General features: G+C 40.4%; 1 protein-coding gene across 4 annotated transcripts in view; it reads right to left on the reverse strand.

Moving 5' to 3' along the window:
• The window catches only part of nup153 (nucleoporin 153), a 13,867-nt gene extending 3,085 nt beyond the window's left edge, over window positions 1–10,782 (reverse strand). The window contains exons 1-23 of one of the 4 annotated variants that reach the window (XM_033974775.2): window positions 10,636–10,782; window positions 7,663–7,879; window positions 7,318–7,593; window positions 7,070–7,209; window positions 6,833–6,961; window positions 6,652–6,768; window positions 6,536–6,580; window positions 6,404–6,457; window positions 5,936–6,073; window positions 5,784–5,830; window positions 5,575–5,710; window positions 5,032–5,202; window positions 4,862–4,960; window positions 4,702–4,786; window positions 4,528–4,629; window positions 3,818–4,411; window positions 3,539–3,733; window positions 3,118–3,312; window positions 2,839–3,036; window positions 1,852–2,760; window positions 1,263–1,637; window positions 972–1,184; window positions 718–901 (exon numbers count right to left, since the gene is read on the reverse strand). In XM_033974775.2, the coding sequence (XP_033830666.1) occupies window positions 718–901; window positions 972–1,184; window positions 1,263–1,637; window positions 1,852–2,760; window positions 2,839–3,036; window positions 3,118–3,312; window positions 3,539–3,733; window positions 3,818–4,411; window positions 4,528–4,629; window positions 4,702–4,786; window positions 4,862–4,960; window positions 5,032–5,202; window positions 5,575–5,710; window positions 5,784–5,830; window positions 5,936–6,073; window positions 6,404–6,457; window positions 6,536–6,580; window positions 6,652–6,768; window positions 6,833–6,961; window positions 7,070–7,209; window positions 7,318–7,593; window positions 7,663–7,879; window positions 10,636–10,713 (4,697 nt within the window). In that variant the 5' untranslated portion in view covers window positions 10,714–10,782. The remainder of the gene's footprint in view (window positions 1–717; window positions 902–971; window positions 1,185–1,262; window positions 1,638–1,851; window positions 2,761–2,838; window positions 3,037–3,117; window positions 3,313–3,538; window positions 3,734–3,817; window positions 4,412–4,527; window positions 4,630–4,701; window positions 4,787–4,861; window positions 4,961–5,031; window positions 5,203–5,574; window positions 5,711–5,783; window positions 5,831–5,935; window positions 6,074–6,403; window positions 6,458–6,535; window positions 6,581–6,651; window positions 6,769–6,832; window positions 6,962–7,069; window positions 7,210–7,317; window positions 7,594–7,662; window positions 7,880–10,635) is intronic. The other 3 variants (XM_033974772.2, XM_055225196.1, XM_055225197.1) reach the window with 3 other exon arrangements.
• Between the last annotated feature and the right edge of the window lie 2,874 nt (window positions 10,783–13,656).

Here is a 13,656-nt window from a genome sequence, read left to right on the forward strand (position 1 = left end):
TAGCAGCTGACACTTCTCACCCTGGACATGGACTATTTGAGTCACTTCCCTCTGGCAGGAGGCTACGGTCCATTGGGACCAGAACCTCTCGCCATAAGAACAGTTTCTTCCCCTCTGCTGTTTGTCTCATGAACACTTTATAATATCTGCACTAAACTGGACACTTAATAACACCGGTCACTTTAATAAGCCACTTTGCACTGTCTGATGCTACTGTTGTACATATTTTCTCCCTTTAAGTATTTCATTTGATTTTTTTAAGCATATCTTTTTAACTTTGTGCATGCCCTTATTTGTATTTGTATTTATTCAGTGTGTTTATGTTGCACTTTTTCACCGAATCAAGTTCCTAGTTTGTGAACTGTGTTCACAGACTATGGCAGTAAAAGTCTTCTGATTCTGATTCCAATGATTTATCCAGTTGACAGATTTAAACTTTGTCTTTGCTACAGTATTAGTAAGGTTAATATTTAAAATTGCAGTCAACAGAGGTTATTCACTAGAATTGACACTTGAAAAAGGTCCATTGTTCATTACATTCTATTACAGTTTATTGAAAGTTTGGCAACTGAGTCTTTGAAGCCTTTTAACTGCTCCGTGCACCTTTTCTCAGCAAATCACCAGGTTTAATGAGTTTGTCTACCTTATAGACAACCCTATATTTAGTATGATAATAGAATGTTGTGTATCCACAAAACCTCTACAACCTTGACTTACCCAATGTTAAATGCTGGAGCCTGTGAGAAATTGAAGCCCCCAGGTGCTGTGCCTGGCTGCGGGGCAATGGCAGGTGTAGCAGATGGAGCAGGAGATGCTGAACCTGCACCAAAGGTGAACACACCTGAACCAGTGTTTGAGGCGCCAAACGCACCGGCACCTCCAAACTGAAATCCTCCACCTGCTAAGAACAAACAGTGTTTCTATTATACTTGCTGAACGGTGGACAACAATGTTTTTTTTCTTTCAGCTACCTGGTGTGGAATTAGCAGCAGCAAAAACGGGTGCAGAGTTGGTCTGTCCAAACACAGACGCTGTATTGGCGTTTGCCCCAAAGGCCAGAGGTTGAGAAGACTGTGGTGGGAATGGGGATCCAAATGAAGAACCAAAAGAGGGGGTCTGGTTAGCCCCAAAACTTCCAGAAGGGGCTGAATTGAAGACAAATGGTGATGGGGCAGCTGAGGGAGCTTCATATGAGGAAAGAAAGATGGAAATAAATATATACGTGACATGGTATCAAATGAACATGTCCTTAAAAAACAGACCTGTGGAGGTGACAGCTGGTGGCACTGCTCCTCCAAAATTGAAGGAGGGTGCAGCAGAAGCAGCGTTGGTAGAAGCACCGAAGATAAAGGGCTGAGCAGGTGCTTGGGTGGGATTCAGTGCCGAGGGCGCGGCTGGTTGACTGTCCTGACTTTGACCGAAGACAAAGGCTTTGGTTTGAGGAGGGTCAGTGGAGGAGGAGGCCGTCTGACCAAATATAAAGGTGCTGGGGACAGGAGAGGGAGCTGCTGCTGGAGCAGAGGTGTTCCCGTTTCCAAACAGACTAGCCGTGGGTGTGGATGTGGAGGAGGATGTGGAGTTAGTGGTAGGATTACTCGCCATGAAGGAAAATGCTGTTTTTTGAGCAGCTGTTGAATCTGTTGTCAAACAGAAAATATTTATTGATGAAATAGTGCAAATAAGACAATTAATAAAATTCATTATGTCTTCTTTTTAGATAACTTTGTTCTTTTTTAAACACAAATAGGATTGTTTTTACTAAACTTTTTGTGTTTAAAAAAGAACAAACAACCTTATTGTAAGAATGCATTCCATGGTCCATCATAATAAGGACTTTAATGATGTAAATACCTGGCGCACTTTGCCCAAAGCAAACAAACACTGGCTTTGAAGGCTCTGTTGTAGAGGATTCACTCTTGTCTGCCGGTTTGCCAAAGGTGAAAGCAGGTTGATCTGCAGTAGCTGGGGTTTTGCCAAAGGAAAAACCTGCCGTTGACGCCGGGGCTGGAGCAGGTGCTGGATCTTTACTGGCACCACCAAAAATAAACGTTGAAGAAGCAGGTGAACCTTCCTTTTTCTCCTCTGGTTTTCCAAATGAAAATGTGGGTGTAGGTGTCTCCTTTTCAGCTGATAATGATCCAAAAGTAACAGACCCAGAGGTTGTAGACGTTGCCAAACCTCCAAATAAAGAGCCCGTAGTTGGTTTATTGATGGTGGATGTGCTGCTATCCGACAGTGCTGTGGTTGAAGGTGCTGGACTGTTGCTCTTCTCTGCAGAGGGGGCAAAACTAACAGTAGCTGGGGTAGAAGTGCTGTCTGTACACTTCTCTTCAGGTTTTGACAGTCCGAATGTGAAGCCCCCTTTGGATGAGCCATTTTCTGTGCTAGAGGAACCAGTGCCAAAACTTATTCCGCCAACATTTCCAAATTTAAACCCAGAAGTGGCAGCAGGTTGTTCTGATTTTTTGTCATCAGTAGAGGAAGTCCCAAATTTAAAGCCTTCAGATGAAGCGCCAAATTTAAACCCTGATGACGCTGTAGTGTCTTTAGTTTCAGATGAGGAGCTACCAAAAGAGGTCCCAAATTTGAATCCACCCGATGTTAAAGACGAATCTGGGAATGAGCCCCCAAATTTAAAGCCTCCAGATCCTGATGAGCCGTTGTCTGTTGTTCCAAACTTAATACCACAGGAGACAGAAGAACCAAAAGGAGAGGAGCTGCTTGTCTCAGCTGCTGATGAACCAAAGGATGTACCCAAGGCTAGATGAGACAAAGCAGTATAATTTACTGGAAAATGTAAATGTTGTATTACAAAACAACACAAAACACAGTAGTTACCTTTGGACTCCACTTTGGCTCCAGGTTTTGGTGTCTGACAAGCCACACACTGGACATCATCAGGTTTGTTACAGACTAGACAAGTGTCACATTTCCATGAGCCTTCAGGCTTCTTGAACTGGTCTCCAAATGACGGTAATGATGGTGCTGCAGAGGAAGTGGCCACTGGGAGAGCTGTTGTGGTTGTTCCGGACACTCCTGATGCATTCATTAAAAAACGTTTCGTTTTAAGAATTAAAACAATTATCACATCAATAGATCATGTTAAGGCACCTTTACCAGGTTTAGGGGTTGTGCAGGCCACACACTTGGATTCTTCCGCTTTATTCTGCACCATACATACGTCACATTTCCACGAGCCTTCGGGTGGTTTAAACTTGTCCCCAAAGCCAAACACAGGAGTACTAATGGCTAGTGATGGTGCTGCAGAGGAAGTAGCCACTGGAGACGCTGTTGTGGTTGTTCCTGACGCTCCTAATGCATTAATAAAAAAAAAAAAAAGTTTTATATTCACACTGCCACTAAAGAGCAGTGCGCTTGGGCCAGTGTTCACCTAAAAGCCACATTCTAATATGCAGCAAATGGAGTAACTAAATCTAGTGTGCACTGGGCCAGCTCCACAGAGCACAGTAACAAAGTGAAAACACCCTCAAGAATTAAACAATTATCACATCAATAGATCATTTTAAGACAACATTACCAGGGTTAGGGGTTGTGCAGGCCACACACTTGGAGTCTTCCGCTTTATTCTGCACCATACATGTGTCACATTTCCATGAGCCTTCAGGTGCTTTAAACTTATCTCCGAAGCCAAACACAGGAGTAGTACTGACTAATGATGGTTCTGCAGAGGAGACAGCCTCTGGGGGCACTGTTGTGGTTGTTCCAGACACTCCTGATGCATTAACAAAACAAATCTAATTTAGTTTTAAGAATTAAAGAATTACCACATCAATAGATCATCTTAAGGCACCTTTACCAGGTTTAGGGGTTGTGCAGGCCACACATTTGGAGTCCTCTGCCTTATTCTGCACCATACATACGTCACATTTCCACGATCCTTCGGGTGGTTTGAACATGTCTCCAAATCCAACTGTGCCCGTAGAAACAGTCTCTGGAGTTGGAGAGACAGTCTTAACAGCCGAGAAAGCAGAAGGAAGAGTAAGAGATGACGTGAGTCCAGTCCCAGGCTTCGCAGTTTCACATGCCACACACTTCACTGCCTCTGGTTTGTTGTGAACCAGACACGTGTCACAGTCCCACGTTCCTGTTGGTTTGGAGAACAGTGTCCCGAACCCTGCGGAGGAGGAGGAGTTGCCCGTGGAAGGAGGTGCAGATGGTTTGCTCTCAGCGGGTTTAGAAGAAGAGGTGTTGGGCTGAGGGGTTAAACAACACACACACTTCATGTCTGTAGGTTTGTTCCGCACCAAACAGACATCACAGCTCCAGCCTGGTTGTGGTTTAAAAAGGTCAGATAGTCCTGATGAAGAGGAGATTGTGGAAGTTGAGGAAGGGGTTGATGCCTTTGAGGTCACATCTGCAGCCGATGCCTTTGGCGTGACAGAAGAAAACCCTAGAGAATAAAATATATGCAAGATCTACTCAGAATTTGAAAGTGGTTTTGAAAACTCCATTATTGGCAACCTAATCAAAACCAAAAAAAACCAAAAACTTCAAATGAGGACTCACCTGGATCTTTGAGGAGATCCAGTACACTCCCAGTCTTTAGGGTCTTTGCTGGTTTGAAGGGTCCTTCAAACTCCTCTGTGCTTTTGGTTGTTACTGGTTTCACTACATAAGATGTATCAGTGTGATTATGGCATTTCACATAAATAGATAAAAACAATATAATTAAGTTCAAACCTGAAGCCGATACAGATGCACTGGGGCTGCCATTTGACATAGAGGGCCCCAACTTTGCTACAGGTGCACTGAAGGTATATCCAGCCTGGAAATCACACACAACTAATAAAATACCAGATTCCTGATAAATTCAAGCACTGTTGTATTAGTATGAACATACCGTAGGGGAAAAGGAAGGTGGACTAGCAGCTGTTGCTTTAACAATAGGTGAAGAAAATGTGAATGGTACGCTGGGTGGCGTTGATGCTACAGTGGATTCCTGTTAAAAAAAAGATGAATCAAGTACAGTATTCAGCACTGTACTCTTCATAATGTCATGAATTAACAAACCTTATTCACAAGTTTGTTAGTTTCTTTGACAGGAGTTCCAGTCAGTGTGTTGGGGGCAGAGTTGGATGTGGTGGTGGTTGGAGGTGGCACAGGGGAGGAGAATGTGAAGGTAGGCAGTGCAGAGCTGCTAATGGGAAGCGAAATGGCAGGCAGGTCTGGTGCTTCAGCACCCTAATAAGACAAAAAGATATAATGTTACGCCCAATGCGCTGAGAGCATCCTGGCTTTAAGTGGGGTGTCTGTGATATGTATGGTCTGTTTATCGCTGATCGGTTCAACTGACAGGATAGCCTATGCAGCTGATTAGAATCCTTCTGACAACAGAATGGGCAGTCTTTCTACCTCTACTTATGTCCCTCTTCTCAAAAACTGCTTTTTCACAGAAGTACAAGAAGCATTAAGTTTTCTGTTACAATGTCACGCTGGAAAGGAACAGTGACGAAAGGTGTTGCAGGTTGAATGTTGACCATTTTGTGTCCATTTCATTAAAAATTGTTCAGGTTGAATTGTGTGAGTTTCCAAAAATATTACAACAACTCTCACCTCATCATCATATTGACGTTTTGAAGGAGGCCGTGCCGTACTCCTTTCTCTTTTCATTTTTCCCCCTCCAGAGCCCGTTGCACTGGCTGCAGGTGTGCTGGACAGGGGGTAGCCTTGAGCACCAGAACCAAATGTGCTTGGGAGAAAAAAATTATAACTGAGGTTTTCGCTACAATGTAACAATCAAATGAAACTGACAGATTTAGTACCTTAAAGACGGAGTCATTTCCGGTAGCTGTGGCGATTGTCTTGTTGGCTGTTGGAACAAATAATAGAAGAAAATGATCTCATATCTACCTACTTGCTTTATGCAAAGTTATAAAATAATAATTTGAAAATATGTACAAAATGCATTACTAACTGTGTCCCTAGGAGTCCTGTCCAGGGTTCGGCTCCCTGCCCCGGGGGTAAGAGTGGGCCTGAAGGACACCGAGCGGTTTGTTGCCAAAGGTGCTGCTGAGGGCACGGTCAGCTTCTGCACTGGTGGGAGGTTTTCCATCTGGATCAGACCGTGGTAAAATTATAACATCAGTATTAAATAGAGCAGGTCACAATCCAAGAAGTAAAATATGACTTATGTATACATTCAACTTTTATAAATTAAACAAAAGAAAAGGGTTAACAGCTGTCCGATGTGTGGAGGATCCTGTTAACTTAACCAAGACCAACAGGTGACAGACAGGAAGACGCACAACAACAAATGCTGCAAGATCCCTACAATGAAGCTAGTGTTGTTCACATTAGGAAAATTTGCTTCAGCTGAACTCAGAGAGCACAAACTCCCATTTGTGAGAAAGGAGTATAAAGATACATCTCTGTCAGTACTTACCCGTTTCTTTTTTGCTTGAAATGGAGAAACTTCTACATTTGTGCCCTCTAGTGACTACAGAAAGCAGAATTAAGGGCTTTATAATAAAAATTATAATAGCATTATCATATTGATATTCATTTCAGTACTTACTGCTGACAGAGAAGATGCAGTTGTTGATGGGATTCTCCTTGCATCCTGTGATGATGAGAAAATTCAAAATTATGGGTTTGAAAAGGTGGCAGCCTGTTACAAATGTGTATAATTACAGCTAAAGGGCTGGACATGCGCTCCAGAGACTGCAGTATCCGCCGTGCAGTGGCACTCGTCACACCACAGGGCTGAACACCGGCCGGTTTGGCCTTTATCTGTCTTCTGACCGGGGCCTACACAAACAGAACAGGTCATTTCACTCTACATTAACACAGAGCTTACAATGAGGACAAAGACCTGGTACGGTGTCCCCGGACGAGTTCGAGCGCTTCTGACAGCAGCTGCGCCACCATACGTCGTTTTTCCAGGGTAGAATGGAGAGTCTCCAAGCTGACTTGAATTTAAGATTGTGCTGTTTAAGGTAGACTACATAGAGAAGGTAAATGAAACATTAGATTACATACATATGGGTCAAATAGATATTACAGGATCCATATATTTGTTTTTGAAAATGTGCAATAATGTATAACTCACATTAGATGAGTTGCCAAACACAGACAGGTTAAATGAAGGCTTTTTTAGACTGGCCTGTGATGACTGAGGGCCAGAGTTTGTTCTGTCTGTTTCTGGAGACCAAAGCTGAGGAAGTGATGCCGTTTTAGAGTTTGGGACATCTGTAAACATGGAAAACATTTTTTGCTTGCATCTCAAAGAAAGTTATCAAGTAACCTATTCTATGCTTCACAGAATAAAAAGATGTTTCATCAGAAATGATTTAATACCTTTGTCTGATGCCCGCGATGAGAAGCCACTTGTTGTGGAAATATTATCATCCTCATGCTGTGAGAGGTTGTCCTTGATTTCTTTGACCAAGGAGAATCCTGTTGAGAAAGGTCCAGGGGCTGAGGAGGTGGAAGGCTGGGAGAAGAGGCCAGTGGATGTCCCGAGAGCTGGAGACGTGGTGTCCAGTGGGGGGAAGTGGAGATGAGAGCGGCTCAGAGGAGGCCGTGACAGCACATACTCCTGAAAGTTAAGGGAGGCACGGCTCGTCGAGGGCTCTGAAGGATAAAGTAACATGAGTCCTGACTTGTTCTGTAGGGGAGCTGGTGACCTGACAGTGCACTGACCTGCGGTACTGGTGCTGGGCTCAGGGGAGTCTCGCCCGTCTAGAGGAGGCGGACCCTCTTCACTGCCATTTGGAGGAAGAGTCACCTCACAGTTCTGCTCAGTTCCTTGTACAGAAGCTCCTGGTGAACCTTCTTCATTGTTAAAATATCTCTGTAGCCATCCTGGGACGATGCTCTTCACTGTGTCTGTGACTCGGCTGATCAAGCCTGTCTGCTGCTACAGGAAAAACGAACAGTCAGACAACCATTTTATTCAACCTTTATTTAACTATTTCAGTTCAGGGCATTTTATTTTAGTCACATAAGAAAAAAAGTTTGGATCATGAGTAATGGATACAAGATTTAGAATGATGACAGGCAGAAGCAAGATGTTAGTATGCCCAATATATTCATAAATCTACATTAGATGCAACTTACTTTAATACTTATATATACAAATTTAAACACAAGTATATTTGATTTTGATAACAAACCAAGATATATTCCTTCATTCAAATAGCCAACAATGTGATTTCAGATTAGCTTCCTAATAGATAGATTTAAACTAATATTTTAGATCTATATTTGTATTTGAAATGCATTTTATTAAGAACCTTACATCTGAACACTGTTCAAGAGGCCTGGCCCAAATTCATGTAGGGACAAGATTTGACTGCTCTGTTGTATGCACAGATGCTCCCTACAGCTGCTGTGCCAGTTGTGTGATACACTAGTGAGCCACTGCATGCATCTGATCAGCCCTCGGCACACTTGTCTGCAGTGTCTCAGAAGTAGTATTTGTTCACTGCACCAAAGATCGCTTTGATTCCAACTCAAAGCTTTACAAATTGTCACTGTGTCCTTGGGCAAGACACTTGACCCACCTGGTCTCCAGTGTCTGTATACTGTTGGCCCATGCACACACAAACATGCTCATAGTTTAACACCAGAGACATTTTTACTATCAGGTACAGTGCATTTCCTAGGCTACACTTCAGCATTTTAACAAGATGTGTTTCATGCATGTTCATTAACTTACTGTTGCAAAAAATGTAAGCAAAAAATTAGGAAAATCTAGAATGTTATGATTGACCATGTATACATATTTGCATAGAACTTAGCCTGAAGAAGTCACAAGGCAGTGTGTGTTTGTCAGTGTGTGTCAGTGTGTTTTTAATGTTTCCTGCCCTCAGAAAATATTTATTAAAAAAAATATAAAAAACCTCTATTTTGAAAGCGAGAGTTTGATATTTTATTTTTTTCCTCAAAAGGTCTTAAAATGTTTATAAAGGATAAAAGTAGTAAAAAAGGGATCAAGCAAGTAGTAAAATTACCTAAACCAAATGCCTATATTGTCTTCATAACATGAGTCACATGTTTCACACTTCAGCAGAAATTTTATTGCAGTCATTTTTCAATATATGGTTGGGATCACAAAATGTAACCAACAAATTGTTATGAAGGTGTCTTCCTTAAGTTAGTGATATGACCACACAGGGCCCCTTGCGATCTGCTTATCTGTAAACTACACCTACACCAAGAACAAGTTTGAACTTTAACCTGTGACCACATCTGCCCGAGTTCTCGTTTGCTGTAGTATCTTTCCTTTAGAGCAGATGAAACTTGAGTTGTTTACATTTGAATGGGCACAAATACAGAAAACACCAATGTGGGTGCTGGGTAACTGCACAATAGTGATTTGTCTCATTGTAAAAATAATCCTGTTTACATTCAGACAATATTTTGTTAATGTGCCAGACATAAGATAAAATGGTCTAAATGTCTATGTTCAGTGAATACACCATAAAATGAACCATCAATCATCATTTGTTTACTGAGTTATTGCCTATTTTGTCAGATTACAAAATATATATCAGGCAATATATTCTTATTTTGCATTATCTCGAACAACAGAACAGAATTTCGGCATCAACATTTTGAGTACTTTCTATCATTCAAATGATTTTGTTTTAATTGGTTTCAGAAAGATGAAAAATCTATGTACTGATAATCCTCAATCTCCCACATCTGATCTAGCTATGCTGAAAAAAATAAACCTAGGTGCTAGTTTAACTGTTAAATATATGCAGGATGAATAGTTTACTGCATTTATTTGGACATTTCTATACAATAACAATATAATATTACTTGTAAAAAACTTGTAATAGAAATAATAATTTTAACACCGAAGTGAAGTTTATGATCTGTGTCACTTCACTGTCCATGCTCTGAAGATGTAAAACGCAATCTAACGTTACAATAATCTTTGTCGATACGAGTATTTTACAAATATAAAGGTTACATGCCAACTACATGAGGTTAGCAAGAGTCAAGGTTGTGGGTAAAGGTAAACAGTGCATATGTGAGCGGCAACCTGACGCACACAGAACCATGTGGGTTAGAGCCAATGATTCCTGCGCAATCCAGCTGAGATTTTGCTAACATTAGCAATGAGGCAGTTTACAGAGGCAATAGGAAGCAGACATTAACTGACTTTATCTTAATTCTATACACAACCCGTGCCAAGTGTTATTTTGAGCTTGATTATGCAACTAACTAATAATGACATCTCTAATAACAATGCTGTGAAAGTTAGGATCTTGAGACAACAATGCACCGCTCGCAGTTAGCGCGCTACTTAGCTTTAGCAGCATGAGCTAACTGTTACAAATCCACTTCCTTGCCTTCCACAAACCTCGAACAAAAATAGTACAACATTGTTGTGTTTCTCCGATGACACTTAAAGGAAAAACTACAACAAACCACGTCCATTACCCCGATCCTGACATGACAGCCGAGTTTTAATTTTGTTGCTCATAAGTCTACTTGCTAACCTATCATCATTTCCCGTACATGCTAACAACGCGTGGAGGCCACGAGCAGGCCATAAGTGCCTTCATGAAAACAATAACACAGACTAAACAAATGTCACGCCACAATTAATGGAGCTTGGTCGCTACAGTGTTTCCTCTTGACTACTTTGTTGTAGTTTACCTGTTTATTCTTGGCATAGGGTTTAGAAGCGATGTGAGATCTCCTGCTCCTAATTTTCCCTCCACCCGTGGCTGCCATGATGGCCCTAGTAGTCTGCGGTCCGGCAGTGTTCGGCGCCGGATAGCTGTCATCCAGCACAGCGGCCGATCACTGAGGAAGTCTGGGAAATGTAGTCTTGTACCGAGAAGTTAGGAAACCAATTACTACAAATAACCTTCATTTTGTATGCCTTTACTTGATAAGTAATAGATTGTTAGAAAGACAAACTACAAACAACTGTTGCCATGGAAACCTGCCACAACCAATACAAGGCAAATTTATTTGTATAGTACAATTCATACACGAAGTACTTCAAAGTGCTTTAAAGAATAACAAAGTCTTTAAAATCACAATACAACAAATCAAAACATAAATAATCATCATAAAATGATCATTAAGAGAACCTTTCAGTCATATGCACAGCTAAACAGAACTGTTTTGAGCCTGGATTTAAACATTGTCAAAGTAGAGGCCTGTCTCACATCTTCAGGAAGATTGTTCCAGGTTTTAGCTGCATAAAACTGAAACACTGATTCCCCATGTTTAGTCCCGACTCTGGGCACCAGCAGGAGGCCGGTCCCTGAAGTCCTCAGAGTGTGAGTTGGTTCATAGGGCACTAACCATAGAGATCAACACGGAATGCGAAAGCGCTTTGAGAATCCATTGGAGGCTCAAGAGTTTGTCAATAGCTTGGATATCTGCCCTACTCCCACTTCTCCTATGACTTGACTTTGGAATATGATGAGATCAGTCGCAGCGTATTACTGTGGCTGAGTATCATAGAAAAGTTTATGGAACTATGGTAATGTTTATTTAATATGTGGCTCATAAATGAGAGTTACGTGTTTCAATGCAGTGACGATGCTGATTAAGCGAATCATCCCTAGTAAAGTCACGTTTTGTTTTGACAAGAAGCAGACAAGATAAGTTGGATTCAATGTGGCTAATAACAGTCTTGTGTAGATTGCTATTTAGGCCCACCTTTTTTTTTTTTTTTTTTTAATAATGTATTTTTTTCTTTTTTTGGTATTTTTTTTCTTTGTTTACTTAATCACCAAAGGGGACTTGATTATATATTGTATGTTATGTGCAGTGAAACTAGGGAGCTAAATGAATATTATAAACATGGGATGTAATGGCCTTTCCGGTGAATATTTGTTCATTTAATATTAAAGGGTGTAACAACCCAGTGAAGAGAACTAGGATAATTACTTTTCTGAGGAAGGAGAACATATCAGTAGCTATGTTGCAAGAGACACATCTGACTGAAAAAGAACATAAAAAACTTAAAAAAGATTGGGTAGGATATGTCTATTTTTCTTCTTTTAATACTAAACATAGAGGTGTGGCAATACTGATACATAGAAAATTGCCTATAAATATAACCCACATAGAAACTGATAATAATGGCTGTTTTGTTTTAATCCACGGTACTTTGTATGGCAAGAAAGTGACTATAATGAATGTGTATGCAGCTCCAGACCTTGATCCCTCATTTTTTATTACTTTGACTGATGTCTTATTTAAATTTCGTTGTCCCACTATGATAATCGGTGGAGACTGGAACTGTGTAATGAACAATGCTCAAGATAAAAAGCCCAGCCTCACTGGCTTTAAACAAACCCCAAGACAACGAGCTTTACAGCAAATGCTTGATGAGGTTGATTTGATAGATGTGTGGAGATGCATGCACTCTGGAGAGAAGGATTACACCTTCTTCTCTAATCCTCATAAAATGTATACGAGAATAGATTTTTTCTTGATTTCCAAAACAATGTTGGAGGCAGTTAAGCATAGTAGTATAGGAAGCATACATTTGTCAGATCATGCACCTATCAAAATAGAAGTAACTTTTTGTGGCTCTCAGAAAATTAAAAATGTTTGGCAGTGCAACAGGTCAATACTATCTGACTTAAGTTTTTGTGAAAAAACTAAAGAAAACTTGGTGTATTTTCTTTCAATTAATGATAATGGTGACACCGATCCGGCAAATCTATGGGAAACTACTAAAGCTTATCTGCGAGGCTTAATGATCTCCTATTGTGCTACCAAAAAAAAGAAAATAATTTATGAGCAAAACAGACTTATGTTAAAATTACAAGAAGCAGAAACTGAACATAAACGTTCTCTTACTGCTGAGAGTTGGGAACAGGTGCTGGTTGCTAAAACTGCACTGAATTCACTACTGATTCAAAAAACTGAAAAAGAATTATTTTTGCAAAAGTATAAAAAATATAATAGTAATAAATCTGCAAAGTATTTAGCAAATTTGATTAACAATAAAAAACAAAATACTATAATAACAAAAGTAAAAGATGCAAGTGGTAAATTAGTTCATACAACAAGGGAAATCGCACAGGCGTTTAGAAAATATTTTATCAATCTGTACAAATCCGAAACTGTAAGTGATGAAAGTGATAAAAATATGGATTTGTTTTTTCAGAAATTAAAACTACCGAAAGTTAATTTGCAGGATAATGAGGGACTCAATGCTGAAATCACAATTGAAGATGTTAAAAAATCAATCAACTCGTTAAAAGATGGGAAAGCTTGTGGCCCAGACGGTTTTCCTGCAGAGGTGTATAAAACCTTTGTGGACATTTTTGCTCCTCTGTTAACAAGAATGTTCCAGCATGCATATGATGTGAAGAAACTGCCAATTACAATGCAGCAATCCATTATTACATTAATACCTAAAGGAAATAAAGATCTTGAAAATCCTGCATCATACAGGCCATTATCAATTCAGAACACAGATTCAAAAATTCTAGCAAATATTTTAGCAATGCGCCTGAATAAAGTGATGCACAAATTAGTTTCCTGTGATCAAACTGGCTTTATCCAGACACGGCAATCCTGCTCCAATGTACGACGGCTGCTCGGCATTTTACAGTATGTAGCATATAAACAAGAAAAGGCTGTGGTCATTACATTGGACGCAGAGAAAGCCTTTGATCGCGTTGAATGGATGTATTTATTTAG

This window comes from Periophthalmus magnuspinnatus, chromosome 11 (assembly GCF_009829125.3).
Source record: "Periophthalmus magnuspinnatus isolate fPerMag1 chromosome 11, fPerMag1.2.pri, whole genome shotgun sequence".
NCBI lineage: Eukaryota > Metazoa > Chordata > Actinopteri > Gobiiformes > Gobiidae > Periophthalmus > Periophthalmus magnuspinnatus.